At 44.6% G+C, this 25,126-nt stretch overlaps 1 protein-coding gene across 1 annotated transcript in view; it reads right to left on the bottom strand.

The window, feature by feature from the left end:
• GPSM2 (G protein signaling modulator 2) overlaps positions 1-25,126 on the bottom strand; it is a 61,245-nt gene that overhangs the window by 24,885 nt on the left and 11,234 nt on the right. Inside the window, exon 3 of the mRNA XM_065408992.1 lies at positions 21,579-21,689. Within this exon, the coding sequence (XP_065265064.1) occupies positions 21,579-21,640 (62 nt within the window). The 5' untranslated portion in view covers positions 21,641-21,689. The remainder of the gene's footprint in view (positions 1-21,578; positions 21,690-25,126) is intronic.

Raw genomic sequence — 25,126 nt, 5'->3', positions numbered from 1 at the left:
TTGCCTTTTGTTTCATAATAAATTTTATTTATATAACCCTTTTGCTGATTTTTGAAGTGTTACATAAACAGGACAGGTGAAATATTATCATGTAAAGCAACCATAAACACATGAAAAGACCTAGGTTTACAATTTATGATTAAAACTCTACTATCTACACAATATACATAGACATAAAATGTAAAAACTTAAATATCTTAGAAACAGTAGCCAATCAGTTGTTTTAATTGTCATATTTGAATTCAGCACATCAAAATACATAATAAATAGCACATTTTATCTCTAAAGCAAACGACTTCTCAAAGATTGTAGACCAGTGTAATGTGTTCATAACAACGTTCATTGCTTTTAGAAAAAGAGAACACTAATTTACTTTGTGTGATCGCCATAACAAGAGACATGTTTATGAAATTTCACCAACTTTAAAAAATATGTTTTCAAAGATTTTAGGCATAACAGAGGATTTTATAGCTTACTAGGTACTGATTTTTCTGGAGGATTATCTTAAAACTAGTTCATCACATAGTCAGAAATAAAGAAAGGGAAACTCTTTGTCCAGCTATTTGGAAGGAAAGGGGTGTTGTCCCTTTAAGGGCTCTCTTCAATGGGAGAGAAGGATGGACAGAAAGGACAGGAAGACTTTGGAAGCAAGTTTTTTTTTACTATAGTAATTAAAATTAAAATGTGTATTTTAGATAAGGGTGGTCTTTTGAAGGATATATTTTAAAAACTGCATGTCTGAAGAGCCAAGCATTTAAGGCTAAAGATGATTGTGCATCAAAAAAATCTATGCAAGGATTTTTTAGAGATGTGATTTTATAATCTTCACCAATTCACTAATGAAATATTTTTAAAGCAAATTTTTAACTAAGGTCCTGTAGACTAACATGTTCTGAATAAATATTATAGTAATGCACAACTGTTTTTGTCAGTAAATTCAGAAACTGACCGTATATATCTGGGGGTTGGCAAATGCCTGTTAAATGGCTTCATTACCATTTGAGTGGCTCTTTAACAGTTTCAGTGTTGTGCTAATAGGTCTGGAAGGCTTTTTCACTTTTAAGTTACTAGATCCCCTCCGGAGTAAGAGTCACCCGGCTGCTGTGGGAGCCTGCAGGAAGGGTCAGAACAGGGAAAGGAAGAGCTGGGAGGATGGACACTACGGCTGTGGCTACACTCAAAACTTCAAAGCGCTGCCACGGGAGCGCTCCCGCGGCAGTGCTTTGAAGTGCGAGTTTGGTCTCCCAGCACTGCAGGTACTCCACCTCCACGAGGGGATTAGCTTACAGCACTGGGAGTGCGCCTCCCAGCGCTGGGGCACTGTTTACACTGGCGCTTTACAGCGCTGTAACTTGCTGCGCTCAGAGGGGTGTTTTTTCACACCCGAATGAGAAAGTTGCAGCGCTGTAAAGCGCCAGTGTAGCCATAGGCTAAGACTCAGTGGTGCCCCAAATTTTCAGGTGCCCTACGCAGCCGTGTATGCCTAAGGACGGCCCTGCAGCCAGTTACTGGGAAAAACTGTGTCAGATTTTGGCAGATAAACCAAACCAAAACCCCCAAAACACTACAGTGTAGTCTGAGCAACTACTACAATTTTGAAATTTGCAGGATCAAACCTTGAGGTCTTACCCAGGCAAGTTTTCATTAAGGTCAAATGGGATTTTGCCTTAGTAACAACTGAGAAAAAAACAAAGGAGATCAGAATTCAGCCCATTCAAGAGCACTCTCTCTCAACACTATTCTTGTTCTTCATGTCTCATTGTCATTCCAGCAAGGAAACCATGCAGCATTCAAGAACAAAACTGAAATCTTTCCTATGAAACGTCCTATTTCTCTCAGAAGAATACGATAGATGAGGCAGGGTGTTTTTCTTTAAAGTCACTCTTCTCATTTATGCCTCCTGCCACTACTGTAGCACAAATAAACAAAAACAAACAAACAAGCCCCTCTTTAGAGCTCGGAAGTCTAAGTTTGCTTAGAAAATGTAACAATTTGAAGTTAAGAGAAGAAGTGGATTTGTTCAACATGGAATTAGGATTTTTGAAATATCCTGATTATATTGAAACTTAAATCCACGTCAATATTGCTACCATGCAGAATGTGCTGTTAAGAGCTAAAGAAGTGTTGGCTTTTTTTATACAGACTGATTTTCCAGAGATTTATGGTATTTTGGCCTTATATAAAACCTTAAGGACTCTAAAATGCTTTACAAAGGTTATAAAGGTTCAATATTTAGTTGAGCTAAAAAATTCTACTGTCAAAATTATCAGCTGACATTTGGTTTGGACAAAATATAAACTGATGGTTTCAATTTTAATAGACTTATGGTTTACAGTAGCTAAGAAATGAAAAAGGATCCAGTTTAATATGTGCTCATCTGATGTATGCTAGTAGTTAGTCAGTGGAACTACACTGACTTCCCCAGCTGAGGTTCTCTCCCAAAAAGATGATTTTTTAATTTTAAAGTTAGATACCATAATTGCCTGCAAAATGTCATGATTTTTTTTTAAAACAGCTAACAGAGAAACGTTTAAATTAACTATTGAACAAGTACATTAGCTACTTTTACTAAAGTTTTAGGTACAATATTTTCGTACTCACTTCAGTGGTATTTGCCATTAGATGGCCTCGTAATGTGAATGCAACTCTATGGAAACTAAATGGCACTGTAAAGAACGAAGTGAACCAACTACCCGACAAACTGAGACGACAACAACCACAGTATGTATTTCAATTCAGGTTGTTTTACTCAGAAGAAGCAATCAGATACTTGGACGATGTTTCACTAATGTGAGCCAAGAATGTGAATAGTTACAGCTATTTTCTGCACTGTTTACAATATAACATTGCTATCAATTTATAAAGAATTACAAAGCAAAGTTGCAACAAAAGTACATTTGAACCTAGGCCACGCACAAAGCAGCTTTGTTAGGAGAGCTGCAATAATCAAGAATGCCCTCCTTGTGCATTTAAGTTACCATTAATATTATGTTAAAGGTGCATTCAATCTTATAAACAGGTAATACGGTTGAACTGTTAGTAATTACACGAACATTTTCTAGTGTTCCTCAACAGACCCATAACTAAACAAGAACTTCAGGATTCTCAAGCTGAAGTAGTATAACCACGTTATTTTCAAAAGTATAGACATTTATATAAGCATTAAAAAAGGTAGCATACTAATAAATTCCAAAAATAAAATAGAATTCCATACTTTGGGAAAAAAATCTGACAAACTGAAGTCTTATTCTGGAAAACCACACACTAAAATATACCCATAACTTCTAAAAATTGTTCTTTTACTTGGTTTACAAAGTAGATACAACAGCTACTCAATACCAAACTGCCTTTCATCCCCAAAACTATCTTTCAGAATCTAATAATTGCTTATTCTCAGCATAACATTTTAAATGCAATTAAAACATTTTCCATGATTAGTGTTCCTTTCCACCACTAAGACAACTAGTCGTAACTCTTCATCTGATATCTATTTTTTATTAATTATTCTGTACAACAGCAAGATCATGCATTTCTAGGCTAAACAGAAAACTCTTTGGCCTCTTGAATTATTTAAAGTTTTTATTGTGTAGGACACTGACCTAATTAAACGTCAAAACTAGATCTGAGGAAATTAGTACACAGTACCATAAAAGCTCAAAAACATTAGATAACATTTTGCCTAAACTGGGTGGAAGAATTTAAGCATGGAAATTGCATAGAGCAGCTAGTACAGTTTATTATATGCTCATACCCTAGTGACTTAGAAAACATTTAACAGCCAAGCAAATTTCTAGTACAATGAGAATTAATACAATGTCAAAACAATATTTTCCTTGAAAAGCAAAATCACTAACATTGGCAATTAAAAATAATATCCCCCAACACCAACAGCTATTTCATTGGCAATACTAAAGTGCAGATAGATATCTAGGCAAAACACTGAGCTGAAGAACACTTAATGTAACTTTTATATTATGAAACATTGATTAAGGAGTTAGTAGGTAACAAAACATTTTATAAAACCTGAACAGGAACAAAGTATTTTTGAAAGCTCCACTGGATTGCTTTTCAGGAGAACCAGAGTAGTGTAGGCCATAAGTAAAATGAGTTAACAAAATTGTACTGTACCTGGTAGTCTTTGACATTCCACAACTTAAGCAGAATGACACAATAGACATACTTAGCTTTTGTAATTAAATACAATGTATGCCTGGTAGCCGGTAAAGATGCTGAAGAAAAAAGATGTGTCAACCATGGAGTTCTCCCCAGGCCCAACTTTCCAGACTGGATATCCATAACACATGCAGTACTTTTATGTTTTGAGAAGTTGAAGAACTGCTATTTGTTCCGACACAGAGCCATCTTCTTTCATTTTATTGCACAGTGTATGTGTTCAACGTTGTTTGGGAAAAGCCAGAAATGATTATGTACAGTATGTCATACCATCAGCAACAAAAGATTTAAGATTTAACACACTTCATTGGGTAATCTTAACTAATCCTATCCCAAGAGGTTCTCTCCGGGCACCTCATGTTAACTGACACATCCAATTAACTCGACGTGTAGAAAATATGGTGCTCCTCAATGCTAAGACTTAGAATGTCACACAATCACCTAAGTTTCTTTAGATTTTTAGCTTACAATGTTTGCAATGGTCTTTGTACTGGAGTTTCATATTCTTGAGAAATAAGCTATGTGTACTGCTTGACTTCAATTCTATAAACTGAAATCTAGCTATCACTACCTTCATAGTAAATGAACATTTCGCTTGGATATTATGATGTACTTGGCAACTATGCATTAAAACCACAGAAAAAGGCACAAGGAGGCCTGAGGCATACAAGGGAGATAATTTAAGAAAGAGTGATATAAATCAGAAATAAACCATTTAAAATATTTTTTCTCTGCTGTCATGCATCCAAATAATTTTACACTACACAGGTTCCTTAGCAAATAAAATATTGTTTGATGAAACATCAGTTCATCACGGAACAAAATACAAACTTTTGACTTTTTTTTAGTATGTACCAAGTGAAAGATAAAACGGTTATTAACCTTTCCATAACAATTGTTCTTTGAGATGTTTTGCACATATCCATTCCACTGTAGATGTATGTGTGCCCTGAGTACAGTTGCTGGAAATTTTTCCCTCAGTGGTACCATTAAGTCAGCTCTGGCACCCTACTCTTGGAGATCACCCAGTAAGAGCATCTTGAATGGGGTCTTGGCATCAGGGGGAATCTCCACAGGTTCCAAAAGGGCCACTACATTGGCATAGGAAAGTGACCACTAGGCCAAGTGCTCAATGGTACTCCTGTGCCAGGGACCACGGCGGGGTAGGGATGCGTGGAGGAGTGGCAGAATCTATTCCTCGGATGAGAAGAATACAACCCAATTTCCGACTCCGAAAACGAGCCTTCTTCCAGGGACCATGGAAGTGAGGCTCCCACTGGTGCTGGAGATTACTCCCGGGGCGGGGAGGCGTGCATCAGGGCCAGCTCTCGACGGTACCATGCGACCCAGTACCAGATGGCAGCTGGGCGCTACGTGATCCCTCCTGCCCGCAGGCCCCGGCACCAGCGACGGCAGTACCAAGAGGGCCACCAGGTCTCTGGCCACAGTGAATGCCTCTGGAGTGGATGGAACCACGACATTACTGATGCCACACTGTCCCTGCAGTGCAGACGGTTCATCCGGGACCAGATTCAGCACTGGCTGCATAGGGGTTGGAGTCAATGGTGCCACCTGCAATGCCGAGGCAGAGGAGTGGCCTGACTTAGGTTGCACTGCACTCTGCTCCCCGTGCTTGGACTTCTTCAGTGTTGGAGAATGACCCATCTCGGTCAGCTGCTCCTTATATCTCTTTCTCAGCATTGAGGATGGCAAATGGTGCTGGGACTCCTGTACAGCAGGAGGAGGGCTCTACATCAAAGCTAATGTGCTCGGTGCTGAGTCCAACCAGCTTGGCTCAGAAGAAGGTCTGAGCACCGTTTTCATCAATAGAAACTTTAACCTGGCCTCCCAGTCTCTCTTCATATGAGATTTAAACTTGCTGCAGATCTGACAGCAATCCCTGATGTGAGCCTCACCAAAGCACTTTAGACAGCTAGAGCGCAGGTCACTCAAAGGCATAGCCTTGTTGCAGGAGGCACAGGGCTTGAAGCCTGGTTACCGAGGCATGCCTCGGCACCAGGAACGGACGAAACTCCGTTAACTGATGGAGAAATGCCAACTACAGTATCTAACCTAAAAAACTGTTACTAACCTTTCCATAACTGTTGTTCTTCGAGATGTGTTGCACATGTTCATTCTGTTGTAGGTGTGTGTGCACCCCATGCACAGCTGCCGGAAATTTTTCCCCGAGTTGTATCCGTCGGGTTGGCTCTGGAGCCCGCTGGTGCCACACGCTCATAGCGCCAGTATAAGGGGCTATGCTGACCCTGCACTCCTCATTTTCTTCTTACCGACCACTCCAAGAGTAGGGCTAGCGGGTGGGTCTTGGAATGGACATGTGCAACACATCTCAAAGAACAGTTATGGAAATGTTAGTTAACCGTTTTTTTCTTGTTGGAGTGTTTGCACATGTCCATTTCATTGTAGGTGATTCACAAGCAGTTGCGTTGGAGGTGGGCTTGGCGATCAAGGACAAGCCAACTGTAGTACTGCGCGGCCAAAGTGTGAATTATCTCTGACCTGCTGAGTGATGGCATAATGCGTCGAGAACATGTGTACCATAGACCAGGTGGGCGGCTCTACAGATGTCTTGAATCGGAACTTGAGCCAGAAAAGCTGTGGAACAGGCCTGAGACCTTGTGTAATGAGCAGTCAGGTTTGGTGGAGGGGAAGTTCCCTCCAGGTCATGACACTCTCGGATCATGATGTGATCCAAGACAAAATCCTCTGTGCAGATTCAGGGAGGCCTTTCATCCTTTCGGCTACTGTTATGAAGAGTTGAGGCAATCTACAGAATAGCTTAGTCCTTTCAATGTAGAATGCCAAAGCCTACCTCATGTCCAAAGAATGCAGGCACTGCTCTTCTCTGTTCACATGAGTCGTGGGGTAAAAGACTGGGAGAAAGATTGGCTGGTTACAGTGGAACTGGGACACTACTTTTGGAAGAAATTTTGGATGTGGCTGTAGCTTGACCTTACCTTTTAAAGAAAATTCTGTATGAAAGCTCTGCGGTGAGGGCCCGAATCTCTGATACTCTCCTGGCCAATACAATGACCACCAGAAAGGCAGCCTCCCAAAAGAGGTGTAATAATGAGCATGTTGCTAGTGGCTCAAAGGGCGAGTCTGTCAGCTTTGAGATGACAACGTTCAAATCCAAGGGAGAAACTGGGGCCCTTACTTGGGGAAATGCCTACTCCAGGCCTTTCAGAAAACAGCTTACCTTCTCATCAGAAGAGAGGGACTTACTGTCAACTTTGGGATGGAACACGGAGATGGCCGTCAGATGAATCTCAATTGAAGAGAGGGCAAGGCCTTGGTGTTTCAAGGATAAAAGGTAATTCAAAACAATTTGCAGGGATGTGCACTCCAGTGGAACTCCTTGCTGTGATGACTGCACAGAAAATCGCTTCCATTTTTCCCAGTAAGTTGCCCTCGTGGAGGGCTTCCTGCTGCCCAGCAGAACTTTATGCACCTGCTCGGAGCAAGCTAGTTCCTCAGGGTTTAGCCATAAAGATTTCAGGCCTTCAGATGCAATGCGCTGAGGTTTGGATGAAGCTGTGGCCCACATGGGTGCCAGGTTTGTATAATTTTTGGTGGTGCCCAGAACGGGTCCAAGCAGAGCCATCCCGTCGATAGGACGGACCAGGGTAACCGCCTCAGGCCCCATGCTTTGGAGGGCCCCGCTCTTCAGGGGGACGTGGGGTCCAGGGCAGCCTGGGGAGCTAGTGGGGGAGGCCTGGTGCCGGCAGCAGCGAGCGACCTGGCCCCAGCCCACCCCACCCCACTGGCATCGCTCGGGGGAGGAGGCGGAAGCTGGAAAGAGGAGGAAGCGGGGGTGAGGGCTTGGGGGAAGGGATAGAGTGGGGGTGGGGCGGAGCAGGGGCGGGAAGGCCGAGCCCCCCGCTAACCCTCCAGGCTGCCCTGGACCCCGCGTCCCGCTGAAGCACGGTGCCCCCCAAAGCGCGGGGCCAGGGTGGTTGCCCTGGTCCATCCTATGGATGGGACAGCTCTGAAAATACAAGCCCAAACATTGGTGGAGCCGGGCCCACGTTCCTGAAAATTGGTGGAGCATGGGCACCACAGATCCATATAACTCGCTGCCTATAGTGGTCCGTAGTCCTGCATGATCAGGATTGGAATAACGAGAGACTGTTCAGAGGCTCCACGGACAGCCATAGTAGTGGGGAGTACCAATGTTCCCTGGGCCCCGGTGGAGCTATTAGGATGACCCAAGCTCAGTACTGCTTGATCTTCATCAGAACCTTGTGAATCAACGGGATGGGCGGAAAAGCGTACAGTAGGTGATTCGACCATAACAGGAGAAAAGTGCTGATGAGAGACCCTCAGGGAGCAGAATTGCTGACACTTCCTGTTGGTATGGATGGCAAACAGGTCTATGTGGGGAACTCCCCACCTACGGAAAATGTCACTGGTGACATCCAGGTGGAGAGAGCACTCGTGGTGAGCAGAGAAGGACCTGCTCAGGCGATCTGCAAGAAGATTCTTTTCACCCCTGGAATGTAAGACGCTTCGAGGCCTATCGAATTTGCTATGCAGAATTCCCAGAGACAGACTACCTCTTGACAGAGTTCCTCCCTCCGTTGATATAGAACATGGCCAAGGTATTGCCCGTAAAAACAGAGATAATTGTGTTTGTGATGTGAGGCAAGAATGCCTGGCAAGCCAGGCAGACAGCCCCGGTTTCCTGATATTGATATGGAGCAAGAACTCCTCTCGAGACCACAGACCACATCCTAGCACTGAGATGTCAGTGATCAGATGTGCGGATGGTCAGGGCCTCGCGAAAGGTACCCCCATGCTGACCACACTGCGGTCTAACCACCACGTCACCGAGTCCAAAACTTGCGGAGGTATCGTGAGAACCCTGTCCAAGTGGCGCCTGGAGGGGGAATAGACAGTGGCTAACCAAGCTTGGAGAGGTGATCTGAGTCTCAGACTCGCATGTCAAACCACATAGGTGCACGATGCCACGTGTCCGAGGAGGCTTAAACAAACTTGAACTGTCGTAATCAGCTGTGACTGCAGGGAGCTTATTTTGGACGAGTGGTCCTTGGATAGAAGAGCTTTTGCTTGTAGGGAGTCGAGAACTGCCCCTATAAATTGCACCAGTATGAGGGTCAACTTCTGGATGTTTATTAGTAGACTCAAGGACTGAAAGGTCATTTGTATCGGAGCAATGTCCAGCTCCACCTGCACTTGGGACTGACCTTTGATCAGCCAGTCATCAAGTTACAGGAAGACTTGGACCCCTTTCTTTCTCAGAAAACCACTACCACTGCCATTCATTTGATGAATACTCTTGGGGCCACGGACAGTACAAAAGGCAGGGACACAAACTGGTAATAGGCCTGGTTCACCACAAACCTTAGGTACCTCCTTTGGCCCTGGAATATCAATTTATGGAAATAGGCATCTTTCAAGTTGAGGGCAGCATACCAATCCCTGGATCCAGCGACGGGATGATTGAGGCCAAGGAGACCATGTGAAAGTTCTACTTCTTGTGATAATGGTTGAGACCGTGCAGGTCTAGGAAGGTCCTGAGACCTGCCTTGGCCTTGGGTATAAGAAAATACCGGGATAGTACCCTCTTCCCCTTAGTTCTTCCAGAGCTCCCATCCGAAGGAGGGATTGAACCTCTTGTTACAGAAAAAGCTCGTGAGAAGGGTCCCTGAAGAGGGATAGGGAAGGGGGGGTGGGAAAATGGGGTAGAAACAAACTGGAGGGTACAGTAACTCCTCACTTAATGTTGTAGTTCTGTTCCTGAAAAATGCAACTTTAAGTGAAACAATGTTAAACGATTCCAGTTGTCCCATAAGATTTAATGTAAATGCGGGGGGTTACGTTCCAAGGAAATTTTTTTGGGGCAGACAAAAAGCATTATACTGTACAGTACTGTACTGTGGTTGGGAAGTGCCCCTGGCTTACCTTACACAGGCACAGCCCGCTCCAGGCAAGGATGCTAGGAAGCACCTTTGCAGCAGCAGTGGCAGCTTCCCCGGAGAACAGGCTCGGATTTTGCCAGGAATGCTCCAGGCCCGCCTCTTCCTGTCCCCGCTTCACTCCACAGCTGTTTGGCGGCGCTTAGGACTTTCTGGGAGGGAGGGGGAGGATCAGAGACACGGCGCTTCCCCGCTCCTGCCCCTCCCTCCCAGCACTTCGCGCTTAGAACTTTCTGGGAGGGAGGGGCAGGAGCGGGGAAGCCCTGCGTTTCCACTCCTCCCCCTCCCTCCCAGAAAGTCCTAAGTGCTGCCAAACAGCTGTTTGGTGGTGGGGGAAGCGCTGGGAGGGAGGGGGAGGAGGCAGAGATGCGGAACTTGTGCAATACTCCCTTGTAAAGTCGCTGCTCTTCCACAGAATCTTACAAGCAGACAGCCAAACGACGTTATAAGGGAGCATTGCACAACTTTAAACAAGCATGTTCCCTAATTGAGCAGGGACGCAACACTGAAACAATGTTAAGTGGGACAACATTAAATGAGGAGTTACTGTATCTAGATTCCACAGTGCTTAGGACCCAGCGGTCCAAAGTGATGTGTTCCCAGGCTTGGAGGAAACGGGAAAGGCCGTTAGAAAAGATAGGGTTGACTGGATCCTGTAGGAGGGGGGTTAGTAGTCCGTCCTCAAGTGCCTCGTCAAAACAAGTATCTCAAGGTGCAGGATTGGCTCGGAGCAACCTGAGAAGGTCCCATGGAGGATGAGGGCAGAGGGGGTCTGTGCCTAAACCCCCCATTTCTCCTCCTCCTCTGATCCTGCCTGTGTGGCTGGGAGTAATAACATCCATACTGCTGAGGTCTATAGTACCTTCTTGACTGGGCGGGCATATGCAGACCCAGCAATTTCAGTGGCGCCCTAAAATCTTTAAGGCCATGTAGCCTCACATCCTTTAGTTCAGAAAAGAGAGACAATCCCTCAGAGGGCAGGTCTTGGATTGTCTGTTGCACGTCTTGAGGAAAACCTGACCGTTGCAACCACGAAGCTAACATATAGTGACAGCCGTGGCCATTTACCTGACCGCAGAATCCAGGGTGGCCTGCAACGAAGTCCTCGCCACTGTCTTTCCCTCCTCCACGAGGGCCAAGAACCCCTATTGTCCTGGGGGAATTTGTCCAGAAATTTCTCCATTAACCCCCCACATATTAAAATCGTAGCAAGACAACAGGGCTTGCTGGTTCACTATTCGGAACTGCAATCTTCCTACAGAACAGGCCTTTCTCCCCAGGAGGTCTAATTTTTTAGGGTCTTTTGCCTTAGGCGTCGGTCCTGCCTGGCCTTGACGGTCTCTCTCTCTCTCTGGCAGCCACCACTACGAGGCACCCTGTGGTAGGGTGGATAATAAGAACTCACAGAAAGCCCTTGGCTGGTACAAAATATTTTAGCTCAGTCCACTTGGCAATGAGAGGGAGGGAGCCACAAAGCTTTTATGGGCTTCATAATCACATCACGTACGGGAAGGGCCATCCTAGAGGGACCTGCCGTCCCTAAGATGTCCAGGAAGCCTTCAGTAGATTCCCTTACTTCTTCCACATGGATGTTTAGGTTGGACGCCACCCGCTTTAATAAGTCCTGGTGGGCCGTATAATCATCCCATACTGGGAACAACTCCTTCGCCAACAGCGCTTCATCAGGTGAGGAGGAAACACGCGGTGCCGGTGTGATGTCCGCCCCTCCCTCTGCCAGAGGGCTCTACTCCTGCTGTCCGGCGGGCTTCTCCATGTAGTCAGTACCGGGTTCCAGTGTATCTCGATGCTGTACTTGCAGCCCCGTCCCTACCAATTATGGTGCCCTATGCAGCCCAAGCACCTGCTCCCCGCCCCGCCCCACCCGGCCCCGCAGAGGGTCTGGGCTGCACTCAAGGCCTGTGGGGCCGTGGTGGCAGGAGCTGTGGGGGGGCGCTTTGGGGATTAGCGGGGGGCCTGGCACCAGCAGCAGGAAGTGAAACGACCCGGCCCCAGCCCACTTCGCTCCCCTCGCCCCAGCCATGTCGCTCGGGGCAGGGGGCTTGGTGGAAGGGGTCTGCCCCCCTCCCCCCGCATTCACCAACACAGCGGGGAGCCAGTGAAGAGGAGCGGGTTGGGCTGTGTTGCTCTATTTCCTGCCACTACTGGTGAGTGCGGGGATAGGCTTGACCCCTGCTGCCAGCGCCAGGCCCGCCCGCTAATCCCCTGGGTTGCGTCCGTTGCTGGGGGAGGGGGCTTGGGAGAAGGAGTGGAAAATGAGGGTGGAGGGAGTTGTCCCGGGTCCCGCACCGTCCTAGGAACGTCCCTGCTCCTTGCAGTGGGCGCACCCCACAGGGGGGCCAGTTGGGGAATGGGGCTGGCCGCCAGCGCTGCCGCATACGAAGCACACAGCTGCATAGGGCACCATGAAATTTGGGGCAATTTGGTGCCCCAAATTTCATAGTGCCCTATGCAGCTGCGTATTCTGCATATGCCCAAGGACGGCCCTGTGTACTTGAGGGGCTCAGCTCTCCAAGGCCACAGAATATTAATACCTCAAGCCAAAGCCTTGTCCCGGTGGGAACTCCCGCAGGCTGCAGAATGGCCACTGCATGGGTGCAGGTCCCCATGGTGCCACCAGCCAGGCTCCCTGGTGCCATGGCAGTAGCTGCTCCAGTTGGGCTGGGTGGGTGCGGAGAGCGGTGCCGGCATTCTCAGCAGCTCCGACGACAAGAGTAGCAGGACTCCGCCTCTGACTCCAAAGAGGAGGTGGAAGAGGAACGGGGCAACCACAGCGGTGCCAAGCCACCTGGTGCTGGAGAGCGGTGTCATGGAGAAGCTCTAGGCAAGGTGCGCCCAATAGGGGTTTTCCCCTAGAAACCGGCCTCAGTGCCGGTCTGACTGTAGAGGGACCTCCTTGTCTGCTGGCTGTGCTACCTTCTGATCCCCTAGAGACCTTCGTACCAGAAGCATCATTTAATCTCTTGCCGCCGCATAAGCTTCTGGTGTGGGTGGCACTGCAAAGCTCTCCATGCGCTGTCTAGCGGAGGGCTGTGGCGCATCCCTAGGTGGGGTATACGGGTCCGATGAGGCCGCTGACTGAGGCGGTGCTGGGGAGGGAGAGCAATCCAACACGGTTCTCGCTCCATCCTTTTGTCTCTGCCCATCTCCCCTTGGGCACCGGTGGAGAGGTACTGAGCCCCCCACCTGCCGGAGGTGTGCTGCGCACCAATGCAGATGTACTTGGTGTTGATTCAGATCTTGGCTCCAAGGCTGGTCTGAATGCTGCCTCCATCAGGACTTTCAATCTCACTGCGCCGTCTTTTTGAGTGTGAGGTTTGAACTCCCTGCAGATCTGACAGCAGTCCTTCTTGTGGGTTTCCCCCAAACACTTGGGACAGCTTAAGTGTGGCTTGTTGGCACTGGCTTACCACAGGAGGAGCAGAGTTTAAACCCTGGCGACCAAGGCATGCCCCAGTACCGGGTAGCCTCTACAGCAATGGAGAGGTATCCCCCAAAACCAATCTAACAACTATTAAAACTACAAACAACTATTTCTATACTTATAAATACTAACTATATACAACTAGGTAGAGAGAGGAACCACTAGAGAGTCTTGCTGAAGCAAGGAGGGAAGTTCCAACAGCCATCGTGGGCGGTAAGAAGAAACTGAGGAGTGTAGGCTCAGCATGGTCCCGCCCCTTATACCAGCACTACGCGTGTGCAGCACCAGGGGGTGCCAGAGCCAACCCAATGGATACCACTGGGGAAAAATTTCCAGCAGCTGTGCACAGGGCGTGCACACACCTACAATGGAATGGACATGTGCAAGCACTCAAAGAACTATTTACACGTTAACTATATATACACAATATGAAGAAAAGAAGAAAACACTAAGACCACTGAGAACAGCTTGATGAAGCAAGGAGAGCAGTTCCAGCAACTGTCATGGGCGGTAAGAAAGAAACTGAGGGGCACAGGGTTGGTCAGGCCCTTTATACCGGCACTATGAGCACACAGCACCATGGGGCGCCAGAGCTGAGCCAAAGAGTACCACTAAGGGAAAATTTTCTGGCGACTGCTCGGGGCATGCACACATCTACAGTGGAATGGACATGTGCAATCACTCGAAGAATTATTCTTACCATGCAAAAGATAAGAAATGCTGAAGTACACCTCTACCCCGATATAACGCTGTCCTCGGGAGCCAAAAAAATCTTACCGTGTTATAGGTGAAACCGCGTTATATCGAACTTGCTTTGATCCGCCGGAGTGCACAGCCCCGCCCCCCCGAGCACTGCTTTACCGCGTTATATCCGAACTCGTGTTATATCAGGTCACGTTATATCGAGGTAGAGGTGTATATTTAAGTTCTCTCTTTGGATAAAGGTCATCAAAACTCAAGAGCACTGAATAGCTTATTGAAATACAAAAATTCTAGATTATTTTTAGTGTAAGATTTCAGTTCAGCTCTGTCCGTTATGGTTAGGATCTTACCAAATTAACAGTCCATTTTGGTCAATTTCATGGTCACAGGATTTTTAAAATGGTAAATTTCATTATTTCAGCTATTTAAATGTAAAATTTCACAGTGTTGTAATTTTAGGGGTCCTGACCCAAAAAGGAGTTGTGGGGAAGTTGCAAGATTATTGTACGGGGGGTTGTGGTACTGCTACCCTTACTTCTGCGCAGCTGCAGGCGGCCGCGCTACCTTCAGAGCTGGGCAGCTGGAGAGTGGCGGCTGCTGGCCAGGAGCTCAGCTCTGAAGGCCAAGCCGCTACCAGCAGCAGCGCAGAAGAATGGCATGGTATGGTATGGTATTGCCACCCTTATTTCTGCACTGCTGTCTGGAGAGCTGGGCCCTCAGTCAGCAGCCGCCACTCTCCGGCCGCCCAGTTTTGAAGGCAGCAGCGCACAAGTAAGGGTGGCATGGTATGGCATTGCCACCCTTACTTCTGAGCTGCTAATAGCGGGGCATTGCCTTCAGAGCCTGGCCAACAGCCGCTGCTCTCCGGCCGCCCAGCTCTGAAGGCAGCATAGAAATAAGGGTGGCAATACCACAATCCCCCCTAAAATAACCTTGTGACCCCTGCAACTCCCTTTTGGATCAAGACCCCCCAATTTGAGAAACTCTGGTCTCCCCCGTGAAATAGGTATAGTATAGGGTAAAAGCACACAAAAGACCAGATTTCATAGAGGGAGACCAGATTTCATGGTCAGTGACACGTTTTTCATGGCGGTGAATTTGGTAGGGCCCTAGTTATGGTAAGTGAGAATAGGGAACAATAATAGTTTCAATTAAAGGGGAAAAACCACAGGAAAGTAAAGATTAAAAAAAAAAAATACTACCACAAGCACAGCTATATTGATTCATATATTATAAGGCCAGAAGGGGTCACTGTGATAGAGTCTGACCTCCTGTACAATGCAGGCGATAGGATTTCCCTGAATTAATTCCTGGTAGAAGTAGAGCATATCTTCTTAGAAAAACTTCCAATCTTGGTTTAAAAATTGCCAGTGACAGAGAATCCACCACAACTCTTGGTAAATTGTTCCAATAGTTAATTACCCTCCCTGTTAAAAATGTGCACCTTATTTCCAGTCTGAATTAGTCTTATATAAAGAGTCTATTGATTTATAAAACATTGTTTTTAGGAACCAGTGGATGCCAAAAATCTAAGAACTACTTTCCATTTGGATCACTCTCTTATTGACTTCTTTCAAGTTTGGAGTCTAGCTTAATTGTGCGAAAGGAAGGAAGAGAAGGAAATATCTGTCACAGACTAACTGCAGATGCCTGCACTGACCAATTTTTCAATATTTTTAGTCATACCATATTATAGACTGTTACCCAGCTCTCAGATTTTGCCAATGTAGTTTTGGACAAACAGGCTGTTTACAGACTTCTGCTCTGGGTCTAAAAGCTGCTAATTAAAAAAGGAATTACACATAACCTTCAAAGTTAGTTACAGGAACAGCCTGAGCTACTGAACACACACTATTCTCAGTTTCAAAAAATCCCCCTTTTTTGGAATGCTCTCAAAGCAGGTTTAAATTGCTGCTGCTAACATGGATAAATTGCAAGCAGGCAGACAAAATGAGGTTGGGTTATCAATTTTTTAGGAAGTAATTAAATAGTTACAAGAAAGTAATTTCATATTCTTCCTGTCTGTTATATTGTCTGACTTGAATTACTTCATTATTCACTAACCAAGTGCATAACAAAGGATGCATTGAAACAGTAGAGACCAAGAGAGAACAAGCTTCATTCATTTGTGTAATTCTAGGGAAATTCTGTTCCAGCTAAACAGGATAATGCTCTTTAAGATGTTTTTGCGGAAATATTCACACAAGTGCTTCATTTTGTTATTCTACTTATTCCCCCTGGTCCTGCTTTTCTGCCAAAGATTTTTGTTCTGTATAAATTCTCATTTGTAAAACTACCTCACACTCATTTGTCACTCAAAGGAATTCATTTCATCTGACTCCTTTTTAAAATCTTCTTTGACCTTTTTTACCTTCTCTTTTGAATTTTCTCTAATAAAATAAAAACCTTTTTTTCCCCACTGTTTGGAATCTCCTTTACTTTAGCTGCAGTCTGCAAACAGTGAAGCTGCAGAAAACTGTTATGAGGAAACAGAAATTAGAAGAACAAAACAAGACCAGAAATACTATCGTCCAGAAATATTATCAATCTAAACTCAACTTGTTCATTCCTGTGAATGGGATTTCTGAAGACTCCTGATCAGATTTTTACTACTACTAAATACACACACAAGTTTGTTGTGAAACTGTTAAGACTGCTACACAGAACATCTGACACAAAACCACAGATGCAAAAAAATTAAATATGTAAGGAATGTGTCATACACCACAGACCACACACCACCTTAACTCTGTCCCTCAACCTTCCTTTCCACACACATCCCTTTACTAGACTAGCCCCTCCCAGCAATTCATGTGTTAGCTAGCATGTTGTAAAACTGTAGTTTTAACAACGCAAACTGTTTAACAACGCAAACCTTTGCACATGCTAGCTGGCTGAGTTGAAGCCTGATTGGAGTCTCAGTTTCAACTTGACCACCTAGTACAGGGGTGGCCAAGCTTACTGACGCTCTGAGGTGCATACGACAATCTTCAGAAGTTCGAGAGCCAGGGCGCACCTGCTGGGGCTTGGAGCTTCAGCCCCAACAGGAGGTGCCTGCCAAGGCTCGGAGCTTCAGCCTCGCTCCTGCTGAAACCCCAAGTCCTGGCAGGCGCACCCTGCGTGGTTGAAGGCCCTATCCCACCACCCCACTGCCAGGCAGAAGTCCCAAACACCCTCCCAGTCTGATAGGTGGAGAGTCGGTAGGTATGGGGAGCTCTGTGTGCCACACTTTAACTGTAAAAGAGCCACATGTGGCTCATGAGCCACAGTTTGGCCACCCCGACCTAGTACAGCTTGCCTTGTTTATACTAGAACTTTACAACATGCTTACATGAAGTTAAAAAAAAAAAACTACTCAAGATAATCCCTTAGTTGTGGGATGTTTGGTGCACTAATTTAGTGTTCTGGGTAGTGTTCTGGAGGTAGTTTGCCAGTAGTTGCTCCATGGAGCATTTGCTGGTGGTCTCTGGAGAGCTGGCCAGTCACTGGTGTTGGCATCATCCTTATTTCCAGCCAGTGAATAGCAATAGAAGACAACCCAAAACACATTTAATGTTTTTCCATGTAGGCAATTGATGTAGCTGCCACAGGGATATTGTCTGACTATAGAGTGAGAAGGGGGATGACCTACACAATTAAAAACAGATCCACAATCATATCTCTGTAATAAAACGTGGACCCTGCCATTCAAATTGTTTGAGAACCCTTGCTATAGGAATCTCTTTGGAAAGGGAATTCTGCTCAAGAGACAAAAGGACAAGAAATTACCTTCTGCATATACAAATACTGACAGAAAATAATAGGTCATGAGCTGAACATAAAGTTATGGGGGGGGTTACCTTGAAATTCTACACTCTACAATCAACTGACTCGAGAACTAAACTCTTTAAACTACATCCATTTAAATAAAAGCCTCAGATCAGTTCAATATCTGAATCAATATCTTACTTATCCATTTTTTCTTTATACTAGGTTCCTTGGAAATTAAAAAGGTGTAGCTATTACCTCACCACCACCACCACCTTTTAGAATAATTGCCACAACCATCCTTAGGCACAGAGTAATCTGACCATTATTTAAGAACCATCACGATTAAATAGAATTTCTGCCCTCTGCCCTCCCCACCCCCATTAACTTTTTTTTTTTTTAAGTCTCCATTTTTAGTTTTAAAGAAGTTGCACTCAGTCTTGTTTTGTGATATGGAAAGGTACTTAGTAACGTCACTATAACTCTGGCTGTCTAAATGTTTAGAGTTATTGCAAGCTATTGATTGTTTTAGTCATTTTAAAATTATGCCTTGCTTTTTTATTACTTGTTTTTTCAGTCTCAGGATGCAGCTATACTAGATGTTTGTACTGTTGCAACCATACAATTACTATGGGAAAGCTGCAACATTGCACAGCATCCACACATTTTGTTTCACGTGCATGCAGTGAAGAGTGGTCCAGAAGAAAGGCATCCCTCTTTGTGGCCTAGCTAATTTCCCCACTTCCTTTCCTCTACCTATTGCAGTAGGGACTACAGGGGATAGTGAAACAGACCACACTGTGGGTGACAGTACTATGCAGAAAGACATGGCTTTACTTGAGAGGATGGAGTAAGAAGAGGATGGCCTTGATGCTTACATGTTTAAAATCAACCCTGCTCTACTTTCTCTTTTTCAGAGCTCAGGAGAGTGGGAGATGCTAGTGATGCAGTGAATGGACACGTGGCAACCCTTAGTGAAGAAAGTATCAAAGGGGTAGCCGTGTTAGTCTGGATCTGTAAAAGCAGCAAAGAGTCCTGTGGCACCTTATAGACTAACAGACGTATTGGAGCATGAGCTTTCATGGGTGAATACCCACTTCTTCGGATGCATGTAGTGTTCACTAAACTGTGAACACTACATGCATCCGAAGAAGTGGGTATTCACCCATGAAAGCTCATGCTCCAATACGTCTGTTAGTCTATAAGGTGCCACAGGACTCTCTGCTGCTTTTGGTGAAGAAAGAGCATGCAGGTACGCTTGCATTCCCCAGTGTATGTCCACATGTTGTACTAACCAGCCATTGATTGTGTCTTTTCAGGGTTTCCCTGATCTGGTGCCGATTTCATGTTAAAAAAGTTAGGATTCTATTTAAAAACTGTATTTCCCATTATATCCCAGTGTTTCTCTAAGGGTACGTCTATACTTACCCGCTGGTTCGGCGGCAAGCAATCGAACTTCTGGGTTCGATTTATCGCGTCTTGTCTGGACGCGATAAATCGAACCCAGAAGTGCTCGCCGTCGACTCCGGTACTCCTGCTCGGCAAGAGGAGTACGCGGAGTCGACGAGGGAGCCTGCCTGCCGCGTCTGGACCGCGGTAAGTTCGAACTAAGGTACGTCGACTTCAGCTACGTTATTCACGTAGCTGAAGTTGCGTATCTTAGTTCGAATTGGGGGGTTAGTGTAGACCAGGCCTTAGTCAAACTGGCGTTTAGAGAGTCAGAGCCCCTGTTGCTCTTGAGACTGCCCTGAACAGGTGTATTGGGAGACCAGACTGAATTGAGGCCACCCTCATCCTGCATGCAGCTAGTTTCATGAGAGACATGAACAAGGACTCTGACGTGTTCATGCTGTCACAAAAGGGTGGGCCGGGGCATTCCAGAATTGCACTGGGAGAACCAACTGCATCAGTGCAGTTGTTAGGCCACTGCTTGGCATCTACACTAGCACTACTGTGTAGAGTGATACAGTGGCAGACAACATTGTTATTAGCCTTGTTGAAGGGGCCACCACAGGACAGATAATACAGGTTCTGGGAAGAAAAGGTGTGCATCATGCTGACCTGCCACCACCCAACAGCAAGAGCACTAAGTATTTCTATAGTCCTTCACCTTTAACGTGCATTATAACCAAATTTCAACATCTACACGAGGAAGGTGAATATCCCCATTTAATGAAGACAGCATTTGTCTCAATAAGAGTATATCAAGCAAGTTTAACTTTGACAGCTTTTAAGTGTTTAGAATGTCAAGTTATATCAAGATATAGCAACTTCACCTCCAAGGGCTGGTCTACACTAACCCCCCCACTTCGGACTAAGGTACGCAAATTCAGCTACGTTACGAAGTACCTTAGTCCGAAGTTACCGCGGTCCAGACGCGGCAGGAAGGCTCCCCCGTCGATGCTGCGTACTCCGCTCGCCGAGCTGGAGTACCAGCGTCGAAGGCGAGCACTTCCGGGATCGATCCGGGGCACTTCCGGGATCGATCCGGGATCGATTTATCGCGTCTTAACCAGACGCGATAAATCAAACTCAGAAAATCGATTGCTTACATCCGGACCCGGATGTAAGTGAAGACGTACCCCAAGCCAACATTCCTCCTCTTTACACCTTTAAGCATTGTCATCCATATGTATGCAAGTACCACCTCTTAGGACACTCTCCCTAGCTCATATAGTCAGCACATTATGAAACTACACATAGTTTGTGGAGGTGCTGGGGGTACGGTCAAGGGGGTACAGCAAGATAACACAATACAGCAGAAGACTATCAAATAAAGTGGACCATTTCAAGCAATTAACTGATAAAGTCAATGAAGGGAGGTACACATGAATTACACTACTGGGATTATGCTCCACTTCCTTCTTAGAACAGAACAAAAAGTCACATCAAATTGGCATACTAAGCCCTCATAAACACTGCAATATTTTTATAGTAAATCACATACACCAGTTCATTTTGCAACAGCACACAGTTCCAGGACACTGACAGTTTCAGAGCAGAGCTATGGAAGGTATAAAAAGTGGAACTTCTTGGAAGAACAGTACCAAACTTACAGAAGTGTGGAATGACAGTTTTTTAAAAAAAAATTCTCATCTCACACAATTCTTGCGTTCAGGAACAAATGAGACACTGTCAGGTCAAATCTGAACCAAATTTTAGGTTTTGCAAAATAAGCTTTGACGAAACCTAATACCATTAGAAAAGTTTCTAATGGAAAGTTCCCCCATCCAGTGCAAATATTTTCCACCAGAGTTTGCACTATACTAATGTATGAATGAAATCAGCCAGGCAACTGACTAGTCTATTTTCATTGTTCAAGCCAAGAAAAGAAAAAGAGCAAAACTTTTAAACAGTAAGAAGTGATATTTTTAAATTTCTTTCAGTTTTAAGCTACAGTGCCACTAGTAACATAGGTAAAGAAATAGGTTCCTGTTGAAATTATGTTTAACTTTGCTATTTCTCTCTAAAAATAACAGTATTGAACATTCACATAAGGTTTCTATTGTTAACATAGTACTTAAAGTTTTATACAAAACAGTATATAGTCTTACCTGTAGCGAACATGAAAGGAATGATCTTCACGCATGCTTATCAAAACATTACTTTCCTCCATTGAATTGCATTATCAGTAGAGAAAAGTGTTCTGCAGGCAGGACAAGTACCTTAATATGGAGAATTGTTGTCAGCACATTATCCCAGTTAGTATATTAACAAGTTAGAGTTAATACATCCTAAGCTCCTGCTGAAATACTCTTCTTTATTAATAAGGAAAAGAAATCAGTGCCAAACACAGCTTAATTTTCCATAAACGTGTCCCAAGTTCTTGCGTCTGTGGCCCTTTCAGTTCCATTCAGCTGCATTTCTGCAAAGGGAACAAAAGCTGCTTGCCTTGAAGTCTCATTTTCAAAGAACTCATAACCACCTTGGGCTGATGCAAAACGCAAAGCTATCCCTGCTGAGTGCTAAATCTTATCAATCATTTAAAGTGAGAGAAGCAAAGTGTTTCACTGTGACCATGGGAATTTTTGCATGCAGGCAGCTGAAAAAAAAAGGTTCAACAGAAAGCAGTACTCTGTATTCAGCTAGATTTTGAATCAGCTATCATTATGTTGCTAGTCTTTTGTCCTGGGTACAATTCCAAGTGACAAGCTTAAAGGATAAATATGCATGAGTTTGGTTTTAATATAGCATCTTTCATGTTTATATGTAAATCATGTTAACATGCACTTGTGAATTATACGGCTATGCATTCCAGCAAGAGATTTTAGAGATATCAATACATGACAGCAAAACTCAAGCACTCTATACAGTCACCAGAACACCAAGAGGAAATTCTGAAGCTCTAATTCAATCCACCTTTATTTAATTCATAGATTTAGTCTTGGACCCACATTTTCCACACAGCATCCTTCCATCTCTCCACATACACCTCTCCCCTCCAAATTTTTTCTTATTTCTGCTTCCAGCATCAACCACTTCCATAACTTATAATTCCAACATAATGCTCCCATTTGCCTCCAATAGTGCTTTTTCCCCTACCCAGTCCTGCCAAGACTTCCTCTCTGGCCAGCACTCCATAACCAAATTATCAACCCTCTTCCAGTAAGACAGTTCTTTCACCCCTTCCATGCAAGTGTTACAACTGCCTCAGTCGCAATAAGTGGGTGTGAATTTTTTTTTAATAATAATAATTCAAGGGAGGAACACATACATTTCAAAATTCAATTGAGTCTTCATGGATTGGGAAGGATTTATGTTACAATCTACATAATAGAAGTGCCAAACAAGCCCTGCCCCACTAATGCAACAATATGATTAAAGATTTTGAATGCACAGGAATGAGGGAGTTATAGCTTCCATGGAAGTGGTAACTGAACCTTCTCAACCTACACATTGTATACACACTATGCTTTTGTATAATGGCATAAAAATTAATATGATAAACAACGTTACAAACAATGCACAAGGGGTCAGTTTATAGTTCCTGTGATTTCCCACAACTTTAAATTATACAATTTTTACATTTATGTCTGAATCATAGCATTGTGTGTTCTGAAGCTCTGAAAAAGAGACAGAAGTAAACTAGAAATCAGTGCATTTTTGAACATACATCAATGATCACATATTCAAATAAACTATTTTTTGTTCATAATGCAGTCCAAATGTATAAAGGAAAAACATGAGAACCCCTAGACACTCAAAGGATATGTCTGCACTGCACACGAAGCACAGGTCTGCAGGACCAGGGCTTGTGGACTCTGTGTTTCCAAGCCCATGCTTGAGCATCTACACTGCATTATAAATCCTGGTTTACAATTACTGGACCCAGGTCTCAAACCTTCTGACTCGGGTTTGTGGCTTGACCTGCATCCATACTGCAAAATAACAGGGTTTGGACCAGAGTCTCAGCAGGACTTGGGCTCTGACCTCCCCCGCCCCCGGCAGGGTGCTAGGACCTGGGCCCTGAATGCTTGCTGACCCAAGTTAGACTGATTTGTGTGTGGATGGAAGGGGGGCTTGGGTTCAAACCTTGAGTCAGAGCCCAGGCTTAGTGTGCAATGTAAATGTACCCTTATATACTCATATGGATTTAGATTTTCTAAGATGATTTAGAGAATTTGGCATTTGTTGCAATGGGAGAAATTTCATTTTTGGGTGCGTCTACACAGAACAAAATAAAAAATAATGTGGCAGCGAGTCTCAGAGCCTAGGTCAACTGACTCAGATTCATGGTGCAAGCTAAAAATAGCAGTGTAGACATTCAGTCTCAGGGTGCGTCTACACTACCCGCCAGATTGGCAGGTAGTGATCCATCTATCGGGGATCGATTTATTGTGTCTAGTGTAGACATGATAAATCGATCCCCGATCGCTCTGCCCTTGACTCCGGAACTCCACCACGGCGAGAGGCGGAAGCAGAGTCGACGGGGGAGCGGCGGTCATCGATCCCGCGCCGCGAGGACGCAAAGTGATTCTGTCAATCTAAGATACGTCGACTTCAGCTACACTATTCTCGCAGCTGAAGTTGAGTATCTTAGATCGATCCCTCCCTCCCCAGTGTAGACCAGGCCTCAGAGTCCAGGCTCCAGCCTGAGCCTGAACATCTACACTGCTATTTTTAGTCTCACACTGCGAGCCCAAGTCAGTTGACCCAGACTCTGAGACTCGCTCGTGGTATGTGATTCTTGGGGGGGTGGGGAGAGGAGAGATATTTTTTCTTTTGTGTAGGTGAACCCTTAGAGAACTGTATCTTGCTATTCAATATTAAAAATGTAACAGAAAAGTGGATATTGTGAGTATACAGTATACCTTTTATATATATAATCTGTATTTTCAACTAAAACGTCTTCAAGCAGGACAATGACACCTGTCTTCACCAAGGAATAGGTCCATAGTAAGGATGAAGTTTAAAAAGAAGTCACTTGAGTTTAACTCTTCCATGACTTTGAACAAAACTAAACTCACAAATGTGTGAAAGAGTGCCTTTACTGATGAAAGCCTTATTGGAAATTAAAATACAAAACAAAAAAAAGCCATACATACAAGTCAAACAAAGGTTTACCATATTTCCACCACACCAACCTTGCACATAAAATCATATCTGGGATGGAATAAATGAATGAGGGTTTAGCTCAATGGATATTTTTTCATAAAGTTTTAAAGCACCTGAAAAATTAGGATTAGTAGGAATTTCTTCCTGAACAACATTATAAGGGAGCATTGCACAACTTTAAACTAGCATGTTCCCTAATTGAGCAGGGACGTAACATTGAAACAACGTTAAGTGGGACAACATTAAATGAGGAGTTACTGTAAAATATACTGACAAGTTTCTTTCTTAAATCTAGATGTTAGTATGGGCCCAGATTCAGACCTGTGCACACACAAAATTCCACAAAATATGGGCCATGGTGCAAAGAACACAGAGCAGAACTAGAAGAAGCTTGATTTTGGCTTTTGATTCAATTTCAAAATACTTTTAATAAGTTCACCTGAATTAATAAGTCACATCCCAATACATGAAGCAGATAATGGGCTCACTAAACCAAAGACATAGGGTAGTACATTTGAAGCAAAATTATCACATTGAGTAATATAAA

The sequence above is a fragment of the Emys orbicularis genome, chromosome 8, assembly GCF_028017835.1.
Source record: "Emys orbicularis isolate rEmyOrb1 chromosome 8, rEmyOrb1.hap1, whole genome shotgun sequence".
NCBI lineage: Eukaryota > Metazoa > Chordata > Testudines > Emydidae > Emys > Emys orbicularis.
The sequence above is the reverse complement of the archived record's forward strand: the minus strand, read 5'-3'. Positions and strand labels throughout refer to the sequence as shown.